Source organism: Rhynchophorus ferrugineus, unplaced genomic scaffold (assembly GCF_030347505.1).
Source record: "Rhynchophorus ferrugineus isolate W39M unplaced genomic scaffold, kcgeb_rfMv2 rfM7, whole genome shotgun sequence".
Lineage (NCBI taxonomy): Eukaryota > Metazoa > Arthropoda > Insecta > Coleoptera > Curculionidae > Rhynchophorus > Rhynchophorus ferrugineus.
Genome location: NW_027472586.1, coordinates 14,054,258 through 14,077,939, shown reverse-complemented (window position 1 = coordinate 14,077,939; position 23,682 = coordinate 14,054,258). Strand labels below are relative to the sequence as shown.

The window sequence follows — 23,682 nt, the reverse complement described above, 5'->3', positions numbered from 1 at the left end:
TTCATCCTTTCCTCGTCACTCTTGTGATAGTGTGATAGTTTAATGATGAATCCATGTTTTATCACAAGTGACAATATGCCTAAAAAAAATTCCTCTTGTCGAACCTAGCGAGCACTAATTTTTCTAAAGCCAAGTTGATTAGTGATGATGGATTGAACACTTCCATAGCTGATGCCCAATTCTGATGAGAGTTCTTCAATCTTTAACCGGCGATCACCTTCAATAAGTTCTCTCGTCAGTCATGACTTCATGACTCATTTTCGACACGTTCTCGCCCATCCCTGGATTCTCTAATCCACGTATACACTCGAGACAGTGTAGCATCTCCAAAATGTGCCTTCAAACGGGCGAAAATTTCCGATGGTTTAGCTCCTTCGTTGGTTAAAAACTTTATGATGATGCGTTGTACAACAGACGAAGGTACCTCGCGCTCACACCGGTTTCCCCCTCCTCATAAACCAAAGAGCAGTAGAGCATCGAATACTCTAGATTGGAATTCCGTGCTAAGTTAAATAGTAAAATTGGCGCAGTGGTAAGGGTGACAGGACGGTCCTCCTACTGTTACGATAGTCGCGGATTCGAATTCTACTGGGCCTGAATATACTTTTTGTTTGTGATTGTCCTTAGGCAAGAGTGCAAAATCCGACAAGGAAAATGATCCCAGTTACGCCAGTAACCAGGCTGGGTAAGACCGGATGTCTTCTGAGATGATTTATAAGTTGGTCACTCGCCGTGGTTCGGAGCTCATGTTAAACTGTAGGCCCAGTCCAGATAAACCCCTAGTTGGTAAAAGGAGACTTAAAATATAAAAAAAGTAAAATTACCGTTTATATTTGATTCCCCTTCATATACATTTTAAACAGTGATCAATTATCTATGTATTGTTTTGATCGATGACCTTTTATTTATTTTTTATACATCCATAATTTCGTCAGTTCTGAGATTTCTGGCCGAAAAACTGAACTAAGTGATTTTCACAAACCTCTTTTGGTGACAGCTTTATACAATTAAGAGAGATTTGCAACGATCGGAATGGGACAAGATCCGGGCTATACGGTCAACGTATAAAACTTCCGATATAATCTGCCTGAAAGCCGAGTCACTAAGGACGTGTGTGGTCTAGCTTTGTCGTCATTGGAGATATCGCCTTTCCTGTTAATCAATTTTGGTCGAAATCACCTTCTTCACTTACATTAGTTGTTTGCAGTAGAGAGCGGAGTTAATTTTTTTTATGGTTGTGGGTTTTCCAACAGTTTGCGAAGTCTCTCCTGGCTTCGACCACTATCTCTATCGCACATTATTACCGTACATGATGTACTTTTCACTCTCCGTAATTATTTTATTTATTTATTTTTAAATTTAATTATTACATTGCTGCTAGTCGTTGTCGACTAACCTACAGTTTGTCTTTGCAATAACTGTAATCTAGATATATATCTAGGGGACCCATAGGCCCTATCTTAGTCTCTGCTGTAGTAATGTTTATATATTAACACTACTGTTTTTCTATTAAATGCACCTCAATACACTACTACGCTATACAAGATCAAATGGTTTGATTCTTTTGAGTCCGCGTCCTGTTCTGGTGTTATCCAAGAGTTTTATTACTTCGATATCAATATGAGAATGGAGTCCCTCATGCCTCCTTGCATTTATCTTGATTTTATGTATGACAGTCCCTATCTGAAGATCTAGGTGTAAGTAATCAGTCCTGTAGTATCCTGGTGTACCTACAATACTTCTCAGGATTTTGTTCTGGAAAACTTGTATCGTATTGATATTAGTTTTCGTGGAGCATCCCCATAATTGAATTCCATATGCCCATATAGGTTTCAATACTTGCCTATATAATAGCAATTTATTATGTATTGATAATTGTGAATTTCTTCCAATTAATCAATACATTTTCCTATAGTTTAACCCCAGTTCTTTCATTTATAGATACTTAGCATTGTTGCTACATGGAATTATATTGTAATTTATTGTTATTGGTGCTTGTGTGACATGATTATACGTGGACTGCACATTCCAAGATTGGATCAAATTGTTTATATTAACATTTGCATGCTATAATTGTCTTGTGGCTTCTTCGCTGTTGTCTCCGACAGCAAGAATCACAGTGTAATCAGCAAATGTAACCTCCGTAATATTTTACATTTGTGGTATATCATATGTGTAGAGTAGGTAAATAATTGGCCCCAATACACTCCTTGTGGTACACCTGCTTTAGCTTCTTTTATTGTAGAGTAGGCTTCCTCGACTTTGATTCTAAATATTTTGGCTGTAATGTAAGATTTCATTAGTGTGGTGTATTGTTTCGGTAATTTAATTTTCTGTAGCTTATGAATAAGGTCGAGGTTTACCTTCATAGGCATTTTAAGTGACATCTGTTATTCTATTCGCCTGGTCAATCGTCGAATGCTTGTTAACAAATCCAAACGGATGTGTAGGTATTAGGTACTTTCAACGATGATGAACTAAAAGGGTTATTGCCTCTACTTTTTTCTGGGATCTGCTACTACTGCCGATACCCAGCAACAGAAACAGTTACTATAAATGACAACATGTTTGGTCTTTTTTCCTCAACCTGTATTTTCCTGATGTAATATCTTAACATGTGCAATGGAGGTGAGATCTGAAATTTGCGCTCACCAAGACCTGTGGGAAAACTTTTTTTCTGGTAGGTTGTAGATTACCTGTTGTTTAAATGTTCCAATTTCCAAACATAAATGCTCCATAACAGAAAGCTACATTAAAATATATCAAATCGGTCAAATGCTCAAAAGTTAGTTTCTTTAGAGAGAATATATTTTTCAATTTGGTAGGGACTTATTAGAGTTAATCAATTATCTCGTGCAAGGGACGCAAATGTTTCGAATATGATACCGGTTCCTGATATTAAGTACTTTTTGGTTACTTAACAATACTTGCGATAAAGTCGGATCGATATAATTGGAGATGTCGCCATCTTTCGAAACCATTCAATGAATACTATAAAAACAAAACGGTGTTGTAAATAATATAGTTGTTAAATCTTCATCATAAACACCGCCTGTTCCTAGCTAAAGTTCAAGGTGAATCAAAAGCAGTTTGTAGTTTCCGATTTCTCCTCTCTCCCCCCCCCATTCTCGCCGTTTTTCATTTCGTGTTGTCTCATTATCTTTGAGCTATTATGGACGTGTAATTATGTCGTTTGGTCATAATTTTCTTGTTTTTCTTGTGATGTCGTAACGATTATATCTCCGGTCGATTCGAACAGATTCGGTTTTAAAATTCGTTGGGTCATCCACGGTTTTATTCATGCATGATTGCCGCGATTTCGGCTACGTACGTCAGTTTTTTTTCTACCTTACTATTACGCTGTAGGATGTTTTAACTGTATCCATTGTAATTAAAAAGCTAGGTTGATGTATTCGGCTGTTTTTTCCTTTAAATATGAGATGTGGCATTTTATTTTAAACGATACCATTAGGTGCTTGCATGTATTTTGATCATCAATGTCTGTTGGTGACCGTACGAGGTCTGCTAAATTACGCAAATTTACAAATTCGGGTCGACTTTTGGATGAGAACGTTTCTTAACTTTATTTGATGCCTTGAACTCAGATCTTCAAGCTGTGCGTTCAAGATTGATTCTAGTTATCGAGTTTAAGCATGGTGGCAGCAGTGCTGTCGCTCTTATAATGACTGTTAGCTGACAACGTTGTATTAAACATCATTTGAAATTTTTGATGACATGATGAAAGAGATATTTTCTAGAATTCGAAGATATTTCGTGAACTTACATTTTTGGCTTAACTAGATACAACTCTTAAGTGTGTACCTAAGTATTTAAAGGCACCTCCAAAGAAATACAGAACGATCTATTAGAATAGCATACACTTTAACACTCTAATGAAGTTTGTCATGCACAAATAATTGAGGAAATTAATAATTCCTCATTTTTGGCCATCATCGCGGATGAAACAACTGATGTTGCCTAAAAATCTCAACTGGTAGTTATTTTTAGATATGTTTGCGATGGTGCGCTAATTGAGCGTTTTTGGGACTACTTAATTCCTGAAAAATAAAATGCAAAAACACTTAGTAAAACAATTTTAAGCGTTATATATCTTTTAATTCAAAATCCACCCAACAAACTGTTCGCACAAAGCTATGATGGAGCAGCGAAGATAAGCGGCTATTAATGAAAAAAATATCTCTTTGCTCACTATGGACACTGTTAAGCGTACCAATTAAATTTCATTGCTTAGAGCTGTTTCCGCAAATAATCAAGTACTTGCATTTTTAGGCAATATATAAGACATTTCTGGGTTTTTTAGTAATTCACCCCACGAGTAGAAGTGTTACACAAAATTGTGAACACAAGGATCCCCCATGGGGCTCCAATCTGTTGGAACTTAATAATATATTAGTAATATACGGACTATTAATGTTGTGTACGAAAATAGAAACCATCTCATTGAGTGTATAGTTGAAATAGAAGATCGATTTTCCAGTAAAACAGTCTGTAGTGCATCAGCCTCTATTCGACAAACATTAAATGATCTGATGCAAAATTACAATTAATGTGCCTGATGTATAAAAAATAAAACCCACCAAAAGATTAATGGTTTGTTTTTTATAGGTGACATTGGATGAATGACATGAAATAATGTAAATAACTGCATATAAAATCCTCTTAATAATTTAGTTAATATATAATTGGTTTTGTTTTACCGAGAATCCTTTTTTAGGATTTGTAGGCGTACATTTATTTGAATGAAATATTTTTGTTTATATGAAAGAAGTTCTTGTTCTTGTCTGTACATTATTAATTTTTATTGGATTTATTTTTTATGTCTATTCTGTATGGGATAATAGTATTATTCTTATTTATTGGTATATGAACAGTTTGGTTGTAGATGAATTCAATATTGAATGAATGATGAATTGATGAATTCAGTATTAAAAAATAAGAATACAATTTATTTATATTACAGGGAGAAATAGAAATATGGGTTATCCTTGCTAGATAATTTGTTTCCAAAGAATGTCTTCCAAGTTTCCAATTTGCTGTTGATTAAGTTTTGTAATGGAAGAAAAAGATTGTTTTACCAGACTGACAATAACAAATTTCCTTAGTTGTTATTTTAAATATTTTCCCATTCATCAAATAAAATCACATTCAGTCACCAAATTCATATGTACATTTATTATTACATATAATGTAATAATAAATGTACTATAAATAAATAATAAATAATAATACATTTATTATTATATATTTATCGCCAAAATTCAATCCATAAATATGCAAATTGCAAATATATCACACGACACGAAGTTTTTCACAGATCCAATATTTTTTATTTATTTCAGTCTTAGTAATAAAAAACAATTATTTTATTAACTTAGAAAAAAACATACATTGCTAAAATGTTTACATAAAATCAGTATTTTTCTATTGCCATTGTGATGTTACTAAGGTCAAAAATATTGAATGTATGATTTGAACGCTGTGCAATATGGATAAACGAAGGCAGCGAGCTGATGACTTGATGAAAATTAATCATGGTCCAAAGATTAACGATCTGTCGTCGTTTTTATTGGGTTCAAACACGAACATTCATTCTGTAGTCCACGAAACATTCGTAATATTTTTTAAATTGACAAGTTGATTATCACTAATATACTGTTATCAAACTGATTAAAGGATTGTCGAAGTTTTCCAGAAATATACTTTTATATTGGAATTTTGTGGTAGTTATTATTTACGTTGGATGAATTTTAGATTTTTTTTTTAAAGCACTAACATTTCATGTAATTTTGAGCGTATCCAATATTTGGTTTCTTTGTAGGAAGTGAAGTGCAGTTAATATACCACAAGAAACAAACATGTTGACAAGATCAATGGATACTTATCAGGTTGCTTAAATTTACTAATATACTTTTTTTTCTTGATTAGTAACTTAATCAAATACGAATCTTTCATGTTTTTTCCACGTTTTACCGTTTGTTTATAAATATATCATTAAAATATTTAAAAACAAATTAAACCCATTTCAAAAAATAAATGAGAAGCTTACTAAAACTAAAAAATCATCAAACTTAGATTTTTAACACAAATGAAAACGTTTTAAAATGAAATATGTAGATAATAGTCGTTGCAATAACTGAATAAAAATAAAGAAAATCCTTATTTAACCTATCTACTACACGTATTTTATATTCTACTATATACATATAGTTTAGCTTAATACTTACCTAAACCTATTTATCTATTTACAATATTATTTTAACTACTACTATCACTTGGAAGTCGGTACGAGCAACAAATTAGATTTGTTTTGTTCGTAATTTAATTTTGTGAATATGACACACTTCCTACTGATCAGTTGGTAGTGGTTAAAATAATGTAAATATATATTGTATATAAATGGTTAATTAAAAGATGCGTGTATAAATTTGACAGCTGTCGGATCATTAGTTTGTGAATTATAGCATTTTGAGGGAAGCAACTTTTTTTATTGTGAAAAAAATGGATAAAAATGAATTTCGCATGTTGATAAAATATTGCTTTTTAAAAGGGAAAAATACAGTTGAAGCAAAAAGTTGGCTTGATGCCGAGTTTCTGGACATTTCTCCAAGAACATCAACCATCAAGGATTCGTATGTTAAGTTTAGACGTGGTGAAATGAGCACCGAAGACGCTGAACGCAGTGGACGCCCAAAAGAGGTTGTTACCGGCGAAAACATTTAAAAAATCCACAAAGTGATTTTCAATGACCGTAAATTGAAACTGATTGAACTAGCAGACACTCTAAAGGTATCAACTGAATGTGTACATCATATCATTTCCGAATATTTGGATATGAAAAAGCTCTGTGCAAAGTGGGTGCTGCGTGAGCTCACTTTTGACCAAAAACAACGACGAGTTGATGATTCGGAGCAGTGTTTGAATATGGTCAAGCGTAATAAACTCGAGTTTTTGCATCGATATGTGACAATGGATGAAACATGGCTCCATTATTTCACTCCGATGTCAAATCGGCCAGTTATTCAGTCATCCGAGTGGACTGCACACGATAAACCCGCTCCAAAGCGTGGTAAAACGCAACAATCTGTATTTTGGGATGCGCATGGAATAATTTTCATGAAGCCCGACCACCTCGAAATAGGGAGGACTATCAACACCGACTATTACATAGGAAGGACATAGTTTGATACATAGTTTGAAGGACGAAATCGTCGAAAAACGGCTGCATTTGAAGAAAAAGAATGTGTTGCTTCACCAAGACAATGCACCGTGTCAAAAATCCATGAATTGGGCTTCGAATTGCTTCCTCATCCACCGTATTCTCCAGATCTGGCCCCCAGCGACTATTTTCTGTTCTCAGATTTCAAAAGAATGCTCTCTGGGAAGAAATTTTCGTCGGATGAAGAGATAATCGACGAAACTGGGGCCAATTTTGTGCAAAGGACAAATCGTACTACAAAAATGGTAACGAAAAGTTGGAGGGTCGATATAAATATTACATTTTATAAAGACATATATACAAATGTTTTCAAAAAGTAACTTATTTCGTTAGACGTTCCATTATTTAGAGAGTTTACCACCTTAAAAAACAGCGTCCTACAAAGCCATGTCGTGCATGCACCTAAGCAAAAAATCGCCAAGAAACGCATTATTTCTCTCCACCCTGTAAAGAGCAGCCAGCCCGTTGTGTGGAAGATTGTTTTAAAAAGTTCCACAAACATTAAAATAATATTTTATTTCTTGAATTTGAACTAATTTTTATAATTTTTTTTTTCGTTTTTAATAAATATTCTGTTCATGCAAGCCAGCACTGATTGTTTTGTTATTTTCCCAGAAGCCATCTATCGATATTGGCACTGATATATTTCGAGTTTAATCGTAGCTGCAGAAAAATGGCAAGTAAACACAGGACGAGATAACTCCTACTTGTCAACCTAGGAAAGAACGCAATCTCGTAGTTGCCAGTCGACGTGTTAAAAATGGTTCCTCATGAAAACGGTGGTTCTAGAGGAATATATCTCGATTTGGCCTACAATATTTTAATTTTAATTTACCTTTCTCCAACTGACGTTTATTCATAGAGTTATGCGTTCATTGTTATTTATTGGCAATATAAAAAATGTACTAAATGTGTAAAAAATGTGTTATCTGTAGACGAGGCTTGGGCAGTCGATGGTGGCACGTCTAAACCAAACGATGGTCGGTTACTGAATCTACGGAAATATCCTTCAATAACATCTCAGATAAACGTCTCGGGGTTGCCAGCTATTCGTTATCGTATTCTAGTTGTTGTCGCTGCTGGCACCCCGCCCGTGTTCAACATCTGGCAACCCCGAGACGTATATCTGGGATGTAATTGAAGGGTATTTTGATTCATTCAGTACTTGTACTTTTACCATCGTTTGGTTTAGACGTGCCACCATCGACTGCCCAAGTCTCGTCTCCAGGTAACACCGTTGCCATCCGTTTTATCTATTTTGTATTTTCCACATTTCTATATTACTTCAATAAATAACAGTCACATAATGTAAACACCACGGTTTCATTTCGTTTTACCTCCATTCACCGAGCCATATAAAATGTACCCTAAACTATTATAAAAGCAAACTTTATACCAAAAAAGGTATTTTCTTTTCGTTTTTGTTCATAACTATGCGGAAAATCATAAAATAAATTTTAGGACGGAGAACGAAAATTTTTTCGTACAGTCCTGTAATATTACCCTTTACTTTATGTTAAAAATTCCAGACCTTTGAGCTGTATTTGCTCATACTCTGCTCTTCTATATATTCTGTATAATTTAAACACATGTCTACCGAGTTCGCTGATATACCACGTGTTTATACGCAAAAAATCAGTCTGAAGATAATATGCTTTAAATGTATTAAAATTACATAAGAGCATTCGTTGATACAGTAGCCTACTTTATAGCTATTTTAATTGATATTGGTTTTGAAATACGATTAATACCGTTATGATATTACATATACAGTTATATAGAATCTGGCCTTACAATGATTTATATCGTATTATATTTTATCGGTAATATAACGCAAATTTATTATGTTATTTTATCAAGATAGCTTTATATAGATAGCTTTATATTATGTATTGTTACATTTGATTTTGCATTTTTTTATAATGACTATTGTTTATAATTAGAAAATTAATTTTATATTAACGATCGTATCTATTATTGTTTCCAATAATCATTCCCAACTATTCGATGTCTTTTATTATTTAATTTTTTTTATAACATCTTTATTAGATACGCTTAGTACAGTCTTAATCTATAATTAATTTATTACTACTTTTCCTATGTACTTGGATTAATTAACAAGCAAGACGAGTGCAAGAAAATACATCAGTATGTATTCCTCAATTATAAAATTATAATTATTTATTAATTATTAGCTTATAGCTATAGTTTACACTAATAATACACACTAAATGTTTACACAAGTTCGTATGGTTTTGTTCGTTTCAATCTCCTGACATCCTGCGCGCTGTCCAGCAGTTCTATTGCTTCCACGTTAGTATGATTTAGTAATCTTCTTTCGTGTTTCAAGGCGAAATCCTGCACAACTTCGCAAATCCATTTGATTTCCAGGTCATCGTGCAGTTCTTCATTGGTTACATAGCGATAGGCATTGGTAATCAATTGAAGAACCTTGTTTTGACAGCGCTGTATGACTAACTGATTTGAATTTTTAGTGCAACCCCATATTTGCACCTCATAGGTCCAAATTGGCTTTATAATTGTATTATAGATCAACCTCTTTGATTTTAGATCAAGTTGAGAGTATCTTCCGACTAACCAGTAGAGTTGTTTTATTTTGGTTTTAATGTGTTTTGCTTTTTGTCTAACGTGATGCTTCCAATTTAATCTACCGTCAAGATGGATTCCAAGGTATTCTGCTTGAGGAATCGGGCATCCATTGAGTGATATAATTAAGTTTTTATTATTTCGCCTTAATGCAAAATTAACGTGGACAGATTTGGAGCTATTAAGTTGAATTTTCCAATCGTTTGTCCATTTGTAGATTTTGTTGACTGCCACTTGCACTTTTTCTATTGCCCTAGGCAGAGATATATCTTTTGCCATAATAACTGTGTTATCAGCAAAGGTTCCAAGAAGTGTTTCTTTTGTTGTTGGAATGTCAGCAGTGTAGAGCAGATACAGGAGAGGTCCTAAGACGCTATCTTGTGGAACTCCAGCCGAGATATTTTTAAATGTCGAGAACGCCATTTCGTGCGATACTCTAAATTTTCTTCCGAATAAATATGACTCCAGCAATTGACAATAGTTACGCGGTAACAATTTGCTCATCTTGTAGATTAATTTTTAAAAATGAGAACATTCAATCATTAACTTAACTAATCTTGTGTAACGTGTGCTAGGACAAAGCATCACAATTAGTTTCTAAAAGTGTTTGATCGGCTTCGGAGGTTTAACTAATCTCGTGCAGAGTGTGCTAGCTATTTTCTCTCCATTTGGACCTCTCCTATCACATGTAAACGCTTGGAAACGACTGCTAAGTTGTCTGGAAACTTTTTGAGGGTTCAAGCGGAATTTTCAATAAATCACCTTCTATTTTTTAAAATCATCCAGGCAGTTCTAATTAGGTTGGGGATAAAGCATCACAATTAGTTTCTAAAAGTGTTTGATGGGTTTCAGAGATGGGTAAACAACAAAAGTATTCAAATATCGAAAATTAGCGTCTGTATATACTGAATAACTCAGCGATACTAAATGGAAAACTGTTATCTTATGTAGAGAAATATCAAACCATCGAATTTGTTGTATACTCTTATACTTTATTTTCACCAAACAGATATCGCCGAATAATATATATGCAAGCAATTTAATATCAGATATCTATAATCTTATTACGGCAAACTGTAAATATTAGAAGCTTTGGTTTTTTATAATTAGATTTCGATGGGAATCGAAAGACGCCTAAACGTATATTAAACACGCTTATTTGATAAATAAAAAAGTATATAGTTTTTTTTATTAGAAATAGGTAATTAGGTTAATTAAAAAATTTTTTGTAGGAAAAGATAGCGATGGTCGCTTAGCCCATAAATATTTTTGATTGGATGGAAACAGTATTATTTTCGATAACAGTACTTTGAATTGAGATAAATGCTCGGTTAGGCTTTTCAGAGAATTGTGGTCCTTAGATTCTAGAATTCACCTTCCTCCGACTGAGTAACGGTAAACACTTGATTAAAAATTCATTGGTTCTCTTTTTCGCACGAGCTGATCCTGCTTTAACTTTTATTTGTTCTTTTCATAGGATTTTTAAATCTAAACATATAAGCTTTAACCGTACAAACATAGTCGACAAACACATATTATATTATAAATAAACCACTGTTCTCCGGGTCTTGACTGGCATACAAAGTAATCACTTAACTGTGGTCAATGTTTTTATTCAGTTTCACTACTGTGGTCAGACGTCCATGATATCACAGCAATAAATTTGAACGTCGGTGAAATTAATTTCGCATCATTGATCAAAAGTACCGAAAATCTACTTATGGTACTATTAGTAGGAACATAAAAGGTTTGCTTATAATAATGTTTGTTCGTCCTTCGGATAGATATATGTTATATCATGCAACCGTTATGGCTATCACGGCCATGTGGAAGGAGTGAAATGGGTTTGATCTGCTTCCTCAGTTTCCTTTTCGCTTTCCCTCTTCTCTATTTAAATAAAATATGTAGAGTTGTTCAACCCAGGGCGTAAAATAAAGATTATATTTAAGGAAACAGTAATAAACAATTAAACATCTTAAATAAATAAAAGCATAGATCAAAATAAATTATATAGCAACTACTTACTCAATAGATGGCAAAATAAATAATGCAAATAAGCGTGCGAGAATCTTCATGTCGAGGTGGTAGGGTGATTATTCTGCAGACATTATAAAAACGTACCTGAGCAACCAATCTTCAATGGGAAATGTGAAATTAAAATATAATTGAAGTATTATGTAGTTAGATACTTCTATTATCAGGTGATTAAAATCAAACGGTACTGGCAGTCAAAATACTGACAGCTATAATATTATTGATGACTGAATATATCGACAAATACTGGTAATGGATGCTATTGATAATCTCAATAAAAGACGATGACAATGGTAGACAATAAAATAATAGATTAACCAGTTTGGTTAACGATAATCTTAGTCTATAGTAGTCAATAATTGATGGACAATCATTATAAAACAGATAATAGCGGTAACTGAGAGCAGTGGTAAACTATGCTAGGATGATGTATGACATGTACACATAGTACGAAGGGAAAATAACGCACGAGGTACCAGCTTATACCCTAACACCAACAATAATGGACGTGCAAAGAGATCAAGGGAAGGACACCCACGAGATACTGTCATTAGCGTTAGTAGTACTCGCTAGGGTAAAACTCAATGTTGACTATACAAATAAGTAAATATGTAAATGTGTAAATCAATAAATAAGCAACTCTGTTGCTATTGCGCATTCACTTCTCCTCACAACTCCGATACAAGGGGAAAAAAACCAAAGACAAACACGCTAAGTACGCTGTCACCAAGAGCCAGCAGGAACCACGTTTGTATGCATCAGATAAACCACATATGATGGATGTATATAACCAATAAACAATATATAATGGATAATAGTAATAATTGATAGCAATGATAAACTGTACTTGGATGTAGTATGACATGTGCACATGGTACGAAGGGAAATTAACACACGACATACTAGCTTATGTTCCATTACTAAAAATAATGACGTGCAAGAGATCAAGCAAGGAATCTGTCACTAAGGTTCAAGGTTCATTAACGTTCCTCGCTAGGATTAAGCTAAATTCTCAAAATAAATAAACAAATGAACAGTACTGTTAATAGAGCACTCATTTCTCCAGCTCCAGCTATGATGGATAAGCAATGCGTACAAGGGAGAACAACTAAAAGCCACACGCTAGATGCGCTGTCATGAAGAGCCAGCAGAAACCACTGTCACTGGCCTTTATGTCTGCATCAACTTATCCATAGACCATAAGTCCAAGAATTATGGAGAATATAATTCGTAATATTCGTAGTATAATAGACGACGATTCGAAGAAGTAATAAAATAGATTAGAATAAAATATATAACGATGGATGGATAAATAAATAAATAAGTAAATTATAATGAATAGAAAATAACAAGTACAAAATAATAAATAGAGAATTATAAATAAAGAATAACAAATGGACAATAATAAATAGAATATGAGAAATGAACGCCAATAAATATAAAATAATAATTAGAACATCGAGATTTAATGAATAATAAATGATAAATAAAAAGAGAAAACTGGAATACTCTGTGAACAAACTCACCATTTGATGAAAGTCAGCTTGGACGACATAAAACAAGTAAAATAAACTGAATACGAAGAACGTAGTGGAAAAAGGACGCAAAAATTAAAATGTCTAAAATATAGAACTACGAGATGGAATTCTAAGTACTGCAGATATTCAGAACGATTTATGACTTCCTTGAACGGTACATGTCTCTGTTTGTGTTTTAGGAAAAAAATATCGAGAAAATATAATCAAGTAAAACTCGCTTTTACAAATAATATTTTAAAGTAAAACAAAAGTTTTTTGTGTTCTAAACTTTTTCACATTTTATAATTGGCGTCGTCGATTCCGCGGCGATCATGAGGTAGTATTTTCTCTTTTGAATTCACTCAATTAACCGAAATTAAATTAATTATTAATCGTTCCGCAGTTAGTCGACGCATTCCATGGTATAGTTCATTGGAGTTCCGGCAAAAGTATCGCACTTGAAGCTTTAAGGTCGCAAAAGGTCAATTGAAGGTGCTTAAAGACCTCTAGCCATAAACTATTCAAATTAGAAAACATCAATGCTTTGAAATCCACGCCGTTTAACAAGTTGCTATTTCCTGCCTTTGATAAGAGAGATGATGATTTAGATATGTCGAATATCCCTAAATGAATACAGCCAAAAAACAGTTCAGCCATTGGATTTGCTATATCGTCAACAAAATTACTAAATATTAGCGTTGGGCAAAACAGTCGAAACAGTTGATAGTAAAAAAATAGCGACTGAAAATAGTAATTACTATTTTCAGTCAAATGCACGGTTCGACTGTTTTTATCCATTCGTGATGTCTGACGAAGATGTAAGAATTCTTGTCTGTATAAAATGTGAGATAGGAAAGGAAGGAGATGAATGCTTAGAGCAGTTAATTTTAAATGTCTTTATATTCTCCAATGGTAGTATAAGCGAAACAGAGATGTATATATATATATATATCATTCACGTGATAACTTTAAAAGAAAAGGAAAGAAAACTAATTTCAATTATCATGTAATAAATAATATAATTTTAAAGGAAATATGATTACTTTTATACTGATTGTTCTGTGGATTTGTAGGAATGGAATAATAACACTACAAATGTTTTATCATGTTTTAATATATTAATTGCTATTTTTAAATAACATAACATAATAAATATAAATAGTACTAATTCATGATGAACCTAAAATGATCGTACAATAACTACCAAACCCTTTTTAAATAAAAGTTTTATTTATTTTTGAACGGAAATATTTTTAAATTACTGTGAATATTATCATGTTCAACTTTTCTCCCGGTATAGAGGAATATTTTACGTGTAACTGATATAATTCAGTTAGTTTCATTTTATACGTTTGTCAAGAATCCAATATGTTTTCTAAACGCCTAATAAATAGAATTTCCAAATACTGCTAAATCTGTAAAGTTGCTGCAGTACTGGGAGTAATTACTTCTTTCATTCTAGCAATCTTTTTATCAAAATATCTCCAGATGTCAATACATTTTTGGTTAGTAGTTTTCTCTTGAATTTCGAGTTGTGGAACTATATTTATATTTTTTGAAGTTAGAATGGAAGATACTTCTTTTGTGATAACTTTTTGTATTTCCTCATCATTATTTGCAATACCAAATCCTGATTTTTTAAATCTAGGATCTAAAAATGTGGATTTCCCGCATATCGTATTCATTTCTAAAATTGTCAGTCTTTTATTGATGACATCTAATAGACAATTTTGCCATTTTTTCCCATTCACTTGTTAAAAACCTGGATTTGATGGAATGTTGCAGTCCTCTTATTAACCGTATAATTAAAGACATCGTTGGGATATCTTTCACCAGATAACTCGGTGGTCATTATTTCAATGGGCTTTAAAAGTTGAAAACATTCTTAATAGCCAACAAAATAAATTGTTGAATATTAAAGTAGAGGTTTCCTATCAGAAAATGTATTTATTACAAATATTTAATACTTTATACGCCTCTTTACAGTTAATATTTTTAAAAGAAATTTAAAAACTGCTAATCCAAAAAATTCTTCAAATCTTTTGGATTGATGCAATTTCTGAAACCTTTGGAACCTAATTTTAGTTTTCAAGATTTTAGGAAAAAAGTTTCGACAAACGAGACGCTTGGACAAAAATTGTGAAAGTTTATCAAAAAAGTATTACCTATTGTACCAGTCCAAAGTATTACCTATTATGCCAGTCAAAAGTATCTTACTCTTTATCATTTACAAATTAGTTTTTTTGCTCTTGAAAACTAGCGTTCCAAAATTCTGCTATATTAATTTGCAATATATAGTTATTCACAAGCAAACCACAAAAAAAAAACATAAAACCACATATGTTACATATAAATCTATATAAGCATAAACTCAGCGCATTACTTTCAAGGTCGCGGCTAGGACGGAAGGCCGGAATGTTAAAAGACTATGGATGAATCTATAATCTCGGAATGAACTAGTAGAACCGAAAATAGTAACTAAAAGTAAACGACTGAAACAGTCTATAGTAAATAGTAATAAAGTCAGTCGGACCGAAAATAGCGACTGAAAACAGGTACTAGTAAAAACAGTCGAACCAAAAATAGCGACTGAAATAGTCGATAGTAAAATGTAGTCAATTACTGAACAGTCGATAGTCGATTTCAGTCGATTGTTCCCAACACTACTAAATATGAACTATTGGCTTCCTGAGCGGAGTAGTGTTATTGACTAAAACTAGTCTAAATTTCATTATCGTTAGGGGTTTTATCTTCAGGGCAGAAGCTCTGATACTTAGGTTATGATAGTTTATCAAGTTCTTACCATGGCTGAGTGAAAAACCGATTAGGACCTTGCTTTCTCATGATATCTTGAATAATTAAAAACCCCTATCTTCGATGAGACGGTTTTGGTGTTTATACATTTCAAGACATTCTCGATGTTTTCTTACAAAATAGCCTTGTGGGGTGGTTACGACCTTGATTTTGTTGAACTAAATGTTGTAGCCATTATCCATTCCATGTTGTGTGATTTGAAGATGATTTTGATGTTATATTCCTTTAATATCTTGCCAAAGAGAATTTCTTTCTTTTTTAGGGTATGTGAGTATCGGATCTTATTGCTTTTTTGGTAGATTTTATTTATCTCCCTTAAGCTGTATCCATTCCCGAGGAAAGATATGTTTAAAGTGATGTTCTCCCTCTCTAAGTGATCAGGGTTGGATGTGATTATGAAGTTATTCTGTAAATTATGAAGAATAAAAGGTGATAGTTGAGATATCATGCCAACTCTCTGGAAAAGGTAGTTTAGTAGTATCCATTCTAAGGAAGGAAATATTCTCGGCTATCGTGATAAATTGGACATTTGGATTTTGAGAGTTTAGATGAATTAGAAACTAGTTGCGTTATTTCATTCCATGATTTCAGTTGACTAAGGTGTCGTATACATATCCGATCCAATTAGGGGTGGTGGCTAATAATTTGTCCTCAAAATGTTGCATGAAGATATAATTCATATTATTTATCTTGAAACTGCAGACACGTATAGGATAATCAGCGCTTTGTGAGAGGGACGAGGTTGCATGGTATTTTATCTGATTTTTCGAATACTTCCAATATTTCACCGATAACGATAACGACCAGATTTTTTTGGAGATTGATGTTGTCTTCTCGATGCTTGAGATTGGGTTCTTTTTCGAAAGGTTGTAAGTACCTCTATCAACTAGAAAGTTCACTTTTTAAATACAATCCCGCTTGTACATTTCTTTTTTCGGACTGCTAGGCATGGCACTTGTTTAAATATCATTATCTGATTATAATTCTCAAAAAAAATCTCTCTCTAAAATGACGACATCTCAAGAAACAACCAACGTTCAATTCTGAAAGAAAAAAATATGCGATAACTTAATATTTGATGATTTTGATGTTCTCAACTAAATAATTTTGTTTTTTTTAAAGAATCCCTGCCCAGAAGAAGGAGCCAGTTTCCTGTCCAGGATGGTATTCGCCTGGTTCGATAAAATGTCTTGGCGTGGATTCCGGAAACCTCTGGAGGCCGATGATCTCTGGGACATGAACCACGAAGACTCCGCCGCTGAGGTAGTGCCCATTTTCGAGAAGCACTGGCATCAAACCGTTTTGAAATCGCAAGGGTGAATCTCGAATCATTTATTTTTTGCATTTTTATTGACAGTGCGTCTTTTCTGCAGGGTTCCAGCTCATGCCAAGGCTCAGTTTAAATCTGATTCCGGACAGATCGAGTTCGTACCAGCCAAAAAGAAAGAAGCGTCCATCTTGCCGGCTTTATTGAAATCCTTCGGGCCTATGTTTTTGTTTGGAGCGGCGTTAAAATTGGTGCAGGACCTGTTGACTTTCGTCAATCCTCAGCTGCTGGGGTATGAGTGTTGAGGTGTTATGTGGGAGTACGTAGAGTTGATGCCTTTTTTTTCAGGTTAATCATCAATTTCGTGAAAGGAAGCGAATACACCTGGCATGGTCCATTTTACGCCGTCCTTATGTTTCTTACTGCAACCATTCAGACGATTTTCCTCGCCCAGTATTTCAACAGGATGTTCGTGGTTGGTATGAGGATCAGAACAGCTTTAGTCTCGACTATATACCGAAAATCATTGAAAATCTCGAACAAGGCTCGAAAAGAACGAACAGCAGGTGAAACTACAACTCTAATCATTTAACGGGACGTTTCTATTGGTTGTTCTTCTCTCAGGCGAAATTGTAAACCTCATGGCGGTGGACGCTCAGAAATTCATGGACCTCACCGCCTACCTCAACATGATCTGGTCGGCCCCTCTTCAGATTTGCCTGTCCATGTACTTCCTCTGGCAGGAACTGGGTCCGTCGGTGCTGGCTGGTCTCGCTGTCATGATCATCCTCATACCCGTCAACGGATTCATCGCCAACAAGTCCAAGGTTCTCCAGATCAAGCAGATGAAAAATAAGGACGAGCGAGTTAAACTGATGAACGAAGTGTTGAGCGGCATCAAGGTGCTGAAGTTGTACGCGTGGGAGCCTAGCTTTGAGAACCAGGTGCTGAAAATCAGAGACAAGGAGATCAAGGTGTTGAAGCAGGCGGCCTATCTGAACGCGGGCACTTCGTTTATATGGTCGTGCGCGCCCTTTTTGGTAAGTTTTGTCATCGTTTAGTTAATATTGATCAGTAATAGATGGAGCCTTTCAAAATTCATGCAAGATTTGCTTTTGGCGTCATTCTTTCGCGTATTACATTATTGCAATTCAACGATTTTATTTTATTAACCGAATTCGAAAAAAGAGGAGGTTCTATGTACGGCTGTATTCTTTTTAAATGTATGTTCGCCGATTTCTTCGTCAATTGTGGGCCGATTTTTCAAACTCTTTTTTTTATTCGAAAGACTGCACTTTCGAGGTCGTCCCATCGGAAGTAAATCAGGATCTGTTGGGGAACGGGGAGGAAATCGAGGGAATCGCCAAAAATTTCCAAGGCACATGCAAAGTTTTCATTTTTTTTCCATAATAATCAGATATTTATGTATAATGTTTTTGCTGAGGTGATGTGATGGAAAATCGGAGGTCGTTCAATGCAGAAGCTATTCAGTTTATATTTTAAGCACAAACTATAGCATATACAACGTCGTAGAAATATTGTACACTACTGCTACTATGATGTACTGGTTAAACTGTTTAGCTCCCTGACGGAGGTCGTGGGTTCGATTCCCGACGGGGACAATAACTTTTTGTTGTTTAGTTAGAACATTTGTCAAGTCACCTAGACTAGGTAGTGGACTCGGGGGCCTGAAGCGCTCCTTAATTTCAGTCATCGTTTCTTTATTCCTACTTTTCCTCATACTGGTATTTCAAACTGATTTTTATTTAGTTATTACAACGATTATTACGTACGTATTTTATTTTACGTACGTTTTTTTGTGTTCAAGGCCTAAGTTTTATTATTTTCTATATTTTAGTCAGTTCCTTATTTATTTTTTGTAGTCGGTTCAATTTTTTTCTTAAAAATATTTTTTATAATTGTTTTGTTTAAGTGTTATCTCCGCACTTTTACTTATCTCATCTTATGTGGGTTATCTCTACTGCAAATAGTATACTAAATTGCTAAATTAAACTACTAACAGACAAATATAAAAGTATAATGAAATGAACATATCAATGTTATTCTGGTTTCCATTATTTTTTTCAATATTTTTCACTAACATTTTGCACCCCTCATTTTTCAGTCAAGTCAGTATCAGTAAGGACACCCCAGTCAAAAAATTAGATTAGATCTAAAGATCGTAGACTAGTAAATTTTATTAAAAAGTTATCAGTTAAAACACCTTATTTTAGATATGCTTAGTACATTCTTAATTTACAAATTGATGTATTACTACTAGAAATTTTCAGTATGCTGAAGCTGTTGGCAGTTTGTGCATTAGGGAATGCGATTATTTTCCTTCAGGGGCTCTACTTTTATTTTACAATCTTTTAGATATTTTACGTCATAAATGGTTTGGGCCTTAATAAGTTTTTGAGTTTATCATTGTTTTCACTATAGGCGTGACGGTCGCGATTTCATGTCCGTGAGCCTCTGGTTCACTTTTAATATAATCCTGACTTGTTGACGGCAGTCCCTTAATAACTATTCTATGCCACATCACTTCTTAGTTGATATGGAAAGGATTAACTCTTTATTTTGTTTCATTTGAATGCGATATTTCTTAATAATTCTCTAATCTCTTTCGTTTGTTCAAGTAACTTTAATGTCATTATTTGACACATTTTTGAACTGTACTCAAGTTAGTGGCTACTCCTTTTGTTCTGTACGATATTTCCTTGATGTTTTCTTACTAACGGAGAAGGTATCATCTCGGACTCCTTCCTCTTTTTATTCTTCGTTTCTGTCCATTCGGGTGGTTCGCCTACCTTTCATTCTAGTTCTTCCTCGTCGGTGAAATATTCTTCTATATAATTTTCTCGTTTTCCTGGTGTCCCCTCGATGTTTTGTAACGGACTTTGCATATGCAATCGCATAGCTTCAAGCTCATTACATAATTCCAACAGTGTTTGGCTTAACTGCTGATTAGTTGCTTTTAACACATTGTTTTCATTCATTGCAAGTGCAATTGGATCCATTTTGTTTGATATTTGTAATGTATTTTTACAAGAGTTCTTGTTTTCACTGTCCGATTATTATAAACGCGGAACTTGGAACGTTCTTTGTTTCGCGGCACTTATTCAGTTCACTTGAGGTTGACCGTATCGCCGTAATCCGTACCTGAGAACTCCTTGAGATCGTCATAAAATAGATGTATTTTAGTAATATTTCTAGAAAGTTGTTTTCGGTAAGGGAATAAACACATCTTGACTCTACGAAGGTTGAGACCGAACTACCTTACTATTGCTACATGATTTTATAGCTGTGAGTGTTCATCACTTCGTTCGTCAATGGATGCAAATGGATGCTAATGGTTGGAACAAAGTAATTTACAGCGGTGAGGCTCATTGTTGAGAAATATCGATTTGGCCATCGACGAAGAATTCACCGTTCTTAAGGTTTCATAATCATTCCAGACAACTTGTCTTACCCATTATCATGCATTATCATGTGCTTCCGAAAACAATGTTCTCTTTAGATTCTTTAAATTAAAGACAAATTCCCTGTAAGCCAACTAGACAATTTACTCGACTCCAAATGTAAGAAAATAAATGTGGAATATTGATTCAAAATTCGTTAATATTTGCAGATTATGTTGTTGACAGATGTTTACTCTTATAATCTTCAGCCTTTAAAAACAGACAATTTTGCCTACTTAATTAATGATGGTTGCCATAGAGACATGGCAATCAATTTATTGAAGGTCAAAAATGGCAAAAATCGATGCCAACAATGTAAATTTTGCATGGATTTTGGTATGCCCTATATATTATATATATTAACAAAATATTACCTTTTTATATTCACAGGTACGTGGACTGTAAATACATAAATAGTTGGAAAAATATAATATTTTTTCAGCATGTGTTTTAATTAGTTTGATAGATATTTTTGAATAGAACTTCTAAGATCTTCAAAATATCCCTCAACTATACACTTATATGACAGGTCAATTGAAAAGTATCCACCATAGTAAAACAATTTTTTTGGCAAGTTTTTTTTAATTCAACATAATTCCCTTCAAGGGTGTCCTTTGCGATTCCTTTGGGTCCTCAACGATTTGTCCTTTGCTTCAAAATAGGCCTCGAAAAATAGTTTCGGCGATTACCCCTTCATTCGACGAAAATTTCTTCCCAGCGAGCATTCTATTGAGAGCATTCTTTTTTTTGGAAATATTCGCTGGGCATTAGATTTGGAGAATAAGGAGTTTTCACTGACTTGTGACACGGTCCATTGTCTTGGTGAAGCAACACTTTCTTTTTCTTCAAATGTGGCTGTTTTCGGCGATTTCGTCCTTGAAACGGTCCAATAACGCTATGTAATAGTCGCTGTCGATGGTCCTTCCTTTTTCAAGGTAGTCAATGAAAATTATTCCATGCGCATACCAAAATATAGACGCCATAACCTTGCCAGTCCACTGTTCACACAGTTCACAGGTTCATCGTGTGCAGTCCGCTCGGATGATTGTCGATTGGACTTCGGAGTGAAATGATCGAGCCATGTTTCATCCATTGTCACATATCGACGCCAAAGCTCGGGTTTATTACGATTGATTATCTTCAAACACTGCTCCGAATTATTAACTCGTCGTTGTTCTTGGTCAAAGTGAGCTCTCGCGGCACCCGCTTTGCACAGAGCTTTCTCATACCCAAATATTCGTGAATGATATTATGTACATGTTCAGTTGATATCTTTAGAGTGTCTGCTATTTCATTTAATTTCAATTTGCGGTCATTCAAAATCATTTTGAGGATTTTTTAAATGTTTTCGTCGGTAACTACCTCTTTTGGGCGTCCACTGCGTTCGCGATGTTCGGTGCTCATTTCACCACGTCTAAACTTAGCATACCAATCCTTGATGATTGATTTACCTGGGGCAGTGTCCGGAATCAAGCCAAGTTTTTGCTTCAACTGTGTTTTTGCCCTTCAAAAAGCAATATTTTATTAACACGCGAAATTCCTTTCTATCCATTTTTTCGCAATAACAAAACTTGCTTCACTCAAAATGTTATAATTCACAAACTAATGATCCGACAGCTGTAAAATTTATACACGCATCTTTTGAGGGTTAGGGCTAACTAAGAAACATATGGATTTTGCCATCTATGTCTCAGGCCGGGGACTTTTCAATTGACCTGTTACTTTTTAATTATAGATTTGTTCAATTCGAGCTATTGATATTATCATATTGATTTTGATACTTTTCTTTCACCAAATAGGATCATTACAATGTCGTAATAAGTTTCCATAATCACTGTACATTTTTTTTCTCTTGATGAGTAAAATTCTACTCACATTCTATTGGAAGGAAAAATGTAATAATCAAAAAACAACTTTTACTAGCTCTAGTTCTTGTGATATATAATAGAAGTATGGTTGTTCTTTTTTTAATGATATTTATATTCTTAATTGTGGAAACACCTACTAGATGGTTCGATCTACAAATAATCAATTGGTTTCTTATGAGATCATCTTTGGATCTTGTACGTGGTCTCTGCAGCACCTTCACCGTATCGTCACATAAATATCTTGATTGAACCTCCTTCATTTTTGTTGGTTGTCATTGAGATTGTAGCAGAGAAAATGAAATTGTAAGGATGTTGCATCCTAATTGATAGTTTTTTTTTTTAATTTCTGTTACCAACTGAGTGTATTTATCATCTTTTTGTTCTACAAAATCCTATTTTCCAAGCAGGATTCTTTACAAGTCGACGTATTTGTGTTCAATAAAGATTCCCTCGGTAAGAAAGCCTTCTTTGACTTGTAGTGCGAGGTAAACGTTATATCATCACAAATGTAACAAACATTGATTAAACTAAAACTTGAAAAAATCTAAAACATGATATTTTGCACGAAATACAGCAAGAAACTCACCGTTACATCAATAGTATCACCATTTTGTGACCTTCAACGAGCTAGTTTATTTATATTTTGACAGTTAACAGGTGTGTCAATATCGAATAACAAATGTTACTTTTCATTTGTACCTCTAAACTGGAGCTAATTGATACCTTGTTATTGTGTTTTTTAAATTCAGTGGATGAAAATAGGGAATTTTTGTATACAAAACATGTACATTGTTGGGAAGTGTATCCAGCATTATTTTTGAATATTTATTGGCAGTAGATGGAAATATTTACACATTTTGGATATGTTTTTATTTCA

The 23,682-nt window shown here is 34.0% G+C and overlaps 1 protein-coding gene across 6 annotated transcripts in view; it reads left to right on the top strand.

Moving 5' to 3' along the window:
• The window catches only part of LOC143199943 (multidrug resistance-associated protein 1), a 71,409-nt gene that overhangs the window by 12,636 nt on the left and 35,091 nt on the right, over positions 1 to 23,682 (top strand). For all 6 annotated transcript variants that reach the window (XM_076410143.1, XM_076410141.1, XM_076410139.1 and 3 more), the window contains exons 4-7: positions 17,332 to 17,525; positions 17,583 to 17,768; positions 17,825 to 18,042; positions 18,101 to 18,516. In XM_076410143.1, coding sequence (XP_076266258.1) covers positions 17,332 to 17,525; positions 17,583 to 17,768; positions 17,825 to 18,042; positions 18,101 to 18,516 — 1,014 coding nt within the window. The remainder of the gene's footprint in view (positions 1 to 17,331; positions 17,526 to 17,582; positions 17,769 to 17,824; positions 18,043 to 18,100; positions 18,517 to 23,682) is intronic.